At 36.8% G+C, this 7,111-nt stretch overlaps 1 protein-coding gene across 1 annotated transcript; it reads right to left on the reverse strand.

Moving 5' to 3' along the window:
* Positions 1-4,059: 4,059 nt before the first annotated feature.
* On the reverse strand, positions 4,060-6,782 carry LOC117208837. Its single transcript, XM_033450243.1, has 2 exons — positions 6,056-6,782; positions 4,060-5,497 (listed from the first exon to the last, which is right to left on the reverse strand). The coding sequence occupies exons 1-2, from the start codon at positions 6,128-6,130 to the stop codon at positions 4,700-4,702; spliced, it is 873 nt and encodes a 290-aa protein (XP_033306134.1). The 5' UTR covers positions 6,131-6,782; the 3' UTR covers positions 4,060-4,699.
* Positions 6,783-7,111: the final 329 nt, after the last annotated feature.

Consider the following 7,111-nt stretch of genomic DNA (forward strand, 5'->3'; position numbering starts at 1 on the left):
AAAATGTCGATTGTATTCGATTCATTCTGGATAGGTTTGATAGAAACGTTAATCCTTTGCATGTCGACGATATTTTTCGTACCCTCTCTCCCACGCTTTTATAGCGAAACTTTTTAAAAATGAGAAATTCGTCTTCGAGGAGGAGAACATTATAAGTTCGTGAATTTAAATTTGTAAATTTAAAAATAATTCTCACGTTAACAATACGAGTACAAAAGACTAAAGAAATATAAAGGGCTAATAGAGATTAAAAATAGTAACAACAAAAACTTTCGTTCGTAATATATATGAGGTATATTGATTTTTTTTATTTCTCAAAGGAAATTCTATTCTTCGTGTAAGTGGAAGATAAAGTTGAGCCATTTACCTCTTACGTGCTCAATTCGTAAGTGTCACGCTCATGTAGCACGAAGAAGATGATGAAAATGGAATTAGAAGAATGTTAGTTTATCTATCCTTTGATTTTTCTAACAAAAAATTATTATTCACTTTTCATCTTACTGGATCAACCGATTAATTCATAGAAGATATAGCAAATTCTTGTAAGTCTTATAAGATTCGAAGAGGAATAAAGAATCACAATGTAAAATTGTTGATTTACGTTTAGATAAAACTGCTGTAGATTCGCGTAATCTGAGTTCCATTTACGATGTTTTGCGTGCACGGTTCAGTAAAAAGTAGACAAATCCAAATGGGTTTTCATGAAGTATCGTGATGAAAATTCATAGGGGTGCGGGTGGGTGGAATCTGCGTTACGTGTCTGAGACACGATGCAACGCGTGACGCGCGAAACGACGCTGCAAGCAAAAAGGGTTAAAGAAGGAACGTGACTTTTTTCCTTTGTACACGGTGCACAGGTATCGCGAAAGAATGCGCTTTAAAATTCAAATTCCCGTGAAGCTGTCGTGAGGCCAAGTCGTCAGACAAACTAAAAGGAACTGTTATGTTACTGTAACAGTTGCAAATAATGAAAAATAATGTACAAACTGCGTAGAATTTCTTATCAGATGATTAACGATAAAAACCATCCCCCTTATCGTTATCGTTCAAACGTTTGGAATTATTTCTAGTATTCATGATTTATGAAGAATAATGAAATAAAAGGATCAACGTATTAAGATGGGACAAAGATACGAAGGAATAAAAGTGAATTAAATTGAAAAATAAAACAAATGTAGATATTTTGATACATTATCGATACTTATACAAAAAGCCAAAGTTTCAATATTTACACGTATTTCACAACGTGATTATTTTGCATACAGTGTCGGTCAAAGTACTCCGGCAAAAAATTAATGGTTTTTCCATTATATATTCCTTTCTTTGTTACAGTACTGTTATCTTCCCTCGTTTTTACACGTCACGTGTAATTTCGCAGATTATAACAACTTCCCAATAAACAATTATTTCCAACGTAAACAAGCAGGATACTATCTGTTTAGATTCGATCACTTGAATTGTATTTATAAAAAGTATGAACTTGCGTAAATATTCGCAGTCCACTAATACCTTTTTACTTTGAAGCGTATCATTCCCTATTTTTTATTCCTTCAATCGCGACAAGAAAAATTTCTGTCATTTGCTCAGAATAAAAAAATGACGATAACGTAATCAACGATGCAGAAGAAGGTAGGTTTCTTAGAGCGACAATAGTAAAGGCTGGCTTTAATTGAATCCTTCTCAAAAAGTGCATAGGAGGCGTTAAACAAACTATCGACATTTCGGCCGCGTGAGAGTACGCGTTCGATGCTGGATCCACGATAAATCCTCTTCTTTCCTCGCGCAACTCAACTTTCCATCCTTCAGCCTCTCTCTCTCCTTCTTCTTTGCACCTCTCTCTCTATCTCTGTCTCTCTTTGATCTTTTTGTTTTGCCTCACTGTATCCAGCCAAGCTGCGACTGCCGGTTTCCGGTCTGGAATTTCCGGCTTAGCTTAAGAGCTAATAGCACAGCTAGGAAAGCTACGCTTTTCCATCTTACAACTGATCTATCTCCCGGCCTTTTCCTTTCGATTTCTTGACAGATGATCGTTCTCCCGACGCAATTAATTCTCATCTTCGACCAACGGCTTGCCATCGTGAAACAGTTGGAACGAATCATCCAAACGTGACAGCTTGATCGATAAAAGTGTTGGGTTGTAACATAAATTCGTCCTGTGCTTCTATTTATTATTCTAAACGAAGAAACGGGGACTTGCGTATGTTACAACCCTAATATTTTCTCATATGACATTCATTTCAATTTCTGCATATATAACATGTACAAGTATACACAAACTTCGTACTATTCAGTCGTAACATAAATTCATCCTGTTCTTATATTTACTGCAATATGAAAGGTTAGAATACTTCAAAGAATGTGGATAAAGACAAGAAGGAGTAGAGAACTTATAGAAGAAAGAAAAAGAGAGAGAGAAAGAGATGGAGAAATAGAAGATGAAGGTGAGGTTCTAAGGAGTAGCGAAGAAGATGTACAAAGAGAGAAGCGGTGGATTAGAATACAAGGATGTAGACATAACAGGAAATACGAAAATGGGAGAATAGCCATAGGAAGTGTACCAAAATATTTAAGGTAGAGACGGAAGCTAGGGAGCAAAAGTTGCTGAGAAGAACAAGGTATAGCAACTTGGAGAATGCATGTAGATTTTGGGTGAGTAAAAAGGAAAAGAGATGCTTATTTTGTAAAACCAGCGAAAAGGCATTTGAACATGTGGAGGATATGCAAAAGAATTGATAGAACAAACGTAAGCGTGGAAGAAATACTAATGGAGGAGCGAAAAGCGGAATGGCCAAAAAAGATAAAAAGGAGGAAAAGAGGCGGAGAGGAGATGAGCAAAGGAAGCTGCGCAAAGTGTGAAGCCAATGAAATAGTTTAAGGTAGTTTTAAAGAACGATAATGCTTTATAGCGAAGCAGAAACGGTTTTAGAATAGAAACCAAAGAAATAATTATCTAAAGCAGGTTCGATAATAGTACGAGTTACAGTAGCAACCTATGTAACCAAGTCCACTTTCTAAGCTAATAAGATGAAATGAATAAATTCACTACTACTACTATTTATTAGAATATATGTACAGATAATATATGTATACCAACTAATATATGAATATATTTAATATATGTGTAATTATATAGTACATGTATGTATACGAATTTATGTTACAACCCAATACAATATCATCGGTGCTTCCAGCATTAAAATTGAATTCTCACAATTCTGTCCTATACTATACAATTTTTAGACCGTCAATAATCATATATTTTATTGTTATTTCGGTATTACTGAATTCCTTGAAATTATTGGTTACAAGAGTATAGAGACACTCGCGTTCAAGGACGACAAGAGAAACAAGGAATAAGGGTAAGACGAGCCAAAAGTGGATAGAGGCCATGGTTCGTCTGAATATTCCGATACAGCGGACGATCAATAAATAGACGCAATTCCTAGGAAGCTATCCTGTGGTAGCTCCCTCCCTATCCAATCCTTATTACCCATTATCGATTTCTATTTAAAACGGAGCTTCTGCAAGACCGAAATACATACACACGTGACCCTTGTATATCTGTCAATAGCGAATACAAACATCATTGTCACGGTTGACGTTGATTCCGGCTACAGCCAAACCTCGTACTCCGCCAGCGCTAAAATGATATCAACCCCGATACTGTATGATTTAATCACGTTGATTGAACAGATGTATAACAATCTAATTAACCTTGAACTGATATCTTTGGTTGTTAGATAGTTATTAGATTATTTCATAATTTGATTTCAGATATTTACTTCTAATTTCTATTATATACAGGGTGGTTGGTAACTGGTGGTACAAGCGGAAAAGGGGTGATTCTACGCGAAAAAGAAGTCGAAAATATAGAATAAAAATTTTTCGTTCGAGGCTTTGATTTCGAGAAAATCGACTTTGTATTTTCGCTCGGTACACGTGCACTTTATCACGCCTCGATATAACGGATCTCACTGTAGATCGTTATCTAGATTGACGTTATTTTTTTCATTTTTAAAATTTTTAAATTTTAAAATTTTTATTCTATATTTTCGACTTCTTTTTTCGTATATATAGAATCTGAATCGTTAACTTACTTGAATACGTATGACTGTCATCCTTGCGTTACTACTCTATCAAATTTTATCTTTTAAGTTTTAGCTGTCGCCTAGAAATAAACAGGCTTTACACCGAATAAAATATTTGACACTGGAAACGACAATGATCCATAAATAAGGATTAACTTATCCTGATTACCTACATGTAACGCTTAGAGAATCGATAGAACTCGAAAGAAGCGCCAGAAAAATCGCATTCTGTAGCCAGAAATTTATTCGTCTAAGTTACTTAGACTAATATTTCCAGAGAAAAATCTTTAAACAAAGCCGTGTATAAAAATACTAGTACCATGAAACAAGTATCCTGCACGCGCTAAAGTATAAACCGTAAATTATAAAATTCCCTCGGCGAGATCTCAAAAATCCCTTGAACCTTCTCTCTCATCCACGGGTCAGAATAAAATATAAAAAAAGGAAGAAACTCGTAGAATCCTTCGTAGAATAAGAAAGAAGCAGCGATAATTTCGCGACAAATATTTCTCGCCACCTTTTCTTCTCAATCAAGCTAGTTGCCCTAATCGATGCCCCGGCAACAGCCAGCGACCGTGTTCTCCAATCGTTTCTAGAGGGTTTCTTCCCGATCAAGAGTCATTCGTCCCGCAAACACGCCGAGACGAGGACAAATAGCATTTGCAAGGGGCCTCGATCTTCCTGGAGGATCTTCGATTCGGCTGATTCTTTTCTCGGCCGGTGATTACGGGCCCGATATCGTTCTCCTGTTGGCTCTTGGCTGTATTGTACCACCGATCCTGCTCATCCGTTTCCGTGAATCTCTCCATAGTCTCCGGTCTACCGGGTTGTTTCGTCACAAAGTGATCCAACGGATTAAGATACTCAATTTCCAGCTTCCTCGACACGCTGTTCAAACGCGGTTCGCTCTCTTCTTTCATGAAATCGAATAGACCGGCAACGTTCATCGGGACGTTCGTGTGAGAATCCAACAGATTCAGCTGCATCGAGTTCAACACCACTTCACCTGGTGGATACCTATCCCCGTAACAATTCCGTAAGCACGACTCAAACGTTTTGAATCGATACGAATTGTAATCCCATGTGATGTCAACGACAGGTAAAACCTGATCGGTTTTCACGAACGTGGACGAATATTTTGCGACCACGTTCGGCTCAGTTTTCATCGAATTTGTAGCTTCTGTCTTGACCGTTGGGTTAGGAATCGATAGCGTTTGGTTCGGTATCACTGGCCAAGATGAAACAGTTCTCAGGTTGGTCAACGATATCTTGGAATCGGAGCTGGGAACGCTGAAGACGTTAGGTTCTTTGGAATAGTGTTGCAGTATGTTACGGACGGATGATTTGTTGGAATCTTCCGCGTTGGTCGCGTAGTAATGGAAAATCGTGCATAGCTTCTTTGGATCTGCCTATGGAGCAAGGTATTATGGTTTTATCGTGACTCCTGTGATTTGAATTTACGAAGCTCTATACAATCGTTAAACGTATATGCTCTAACATACGTAACTAAGAAAGTGAAATGTAAATACACGCGAGACATTGAGGGCAAAAGTGGGTTAGCTTGGACGCTCGGCAAACGATGCAGTTTGCTAATTCTGATTTATAGCTACAGAATATACGAATTTATTCCCCGCGAGAATTGCCATTATCGTGGCCAGTAAGCGATATAACACTGCCGATGCAAATAACGAGTTCACAACTGGGTGATTTAATTCGATCAAAAAGGAGTTAATTTAACGAAAGGACAAATACAATTTCATCCCAATAAATGAAATTCAAATAAATTATGAAAATATAATTCGTAAAATAACAACGTATTAAATAATTCGTTAAAAACGTTCAATTTAAAGAAAAAAAAAACGTGATAACCTCTAAGAAGTTTTTCAGACTAGAAATCTTCTTTGCGATATTACAAAAAGATACTTCGTATATTCATATTAATTAATATATTTATATTAATTACATACGATTAACATTTGGAGCTGAACGACGATAGAAAACACAAGGATCAAAGTGAGAAACAGAGCGTAGATGCTCGCCATGGTAAACTTAATGAATCTCGTTTTCGCTCTATGAAAAGGCTAAAATCTCGACCGGTTTCTCAGGCCTGGACATCTTCGTCGCTCTGTGGCTCACGATATCGACAGAAGACATCGTTTAATCGAGCTTTTCTTTTTCGTTCTTTAATTCTATAAAAATCGGTCGGACACCGGGTCCCATCGGACACCACGGCTTGTGGATCGATTTTTTACGACACGACACGAGACTACAGAAACCTGTCATTTGTTTATGGAAATACGCGCGGTCAAAACGAAGAATTTTGTAACCTATCTGGACGTTTCGTTGACATTTCTACATTTAATACGTATCCGTGATGGAGTCTCGTTTTACGTAAAAATATACAGTCGCTCGCTGAAAGTATTTGAATACTTAGCATAGGAAACTTTTTACATACACGTCGTGATTACATCGATAAAATTTGAAATCGATTTCAAAATATAATATAGAAGTTGGAAGATATTTCCTGTAAAAATGGATAGTCGTCTTAAGTACAAAGATCATAGGGCAAAAACATAGTAAGTGGTTTTTTTAAAGCAACTTGGAGAGTTAGGGCTGTTGAGGTTGGCTGATAGAGGAACGAATGGAAGAATTTGTAATAGAAAAATATATTGAAATAAGCATAGGTATAGTGTATGCTGATCCAGATCACTCTTACAGTGTTACAATACAATAGCAAGAAGGTATGATAGTGAGCATGTTCCTATATTTATAGCAAACGACAACACAAGTTAATCTTGGTGTGTAGCTCTAGCTGAAAGCTGCAAGAAACAGCAATAGAAAGCTCTTTTGTTTCTGAACCTTGTAATACAAAACAAAATTTGTATTCAAAGACACGATAATATGGATCTCTCCTTATTTTGAATGTTTTTCAAAATTCTATTCTCTTCGTAACAGCGGTCTCCAGGTCACGGATATACACGAGAAAAGGTGTAGAGTTTTTCTTGAAGTAATTACTTCAAAAA

This window comes from Bombus bifarius, unplaced genomic scaffold, assembly GCF_011952205.1.
Source record: "Bombus bifarius isolate JDL3187 unplaced genomic scaffold, Bbif_JDL3187 scf7180000008162, whole genome shotgun sequence".
Taxonomy (NCBI): Eukaryota; Metazoa; Arthropoda; class Insecta; order Hymenoptera; family Apidae; genus Bombus; species Bombus bifarius.

Coding starts and splice junctions, on each gene's coding strand:
- LOC117208837 (XM_033450243.1), bottom strand. CDS start 6,130: ATGGCGAGCATCTACGCTCTGTTTCTCACTTTGATCCTTGTGTTTTCT. Junction 5,498..6,055: donor TTCAGCTCCAAATGTTAATC/GTATGTAATTAA, acceptor CTTGCTCCATAG/GCAGATCCAAAGAAGCTATG.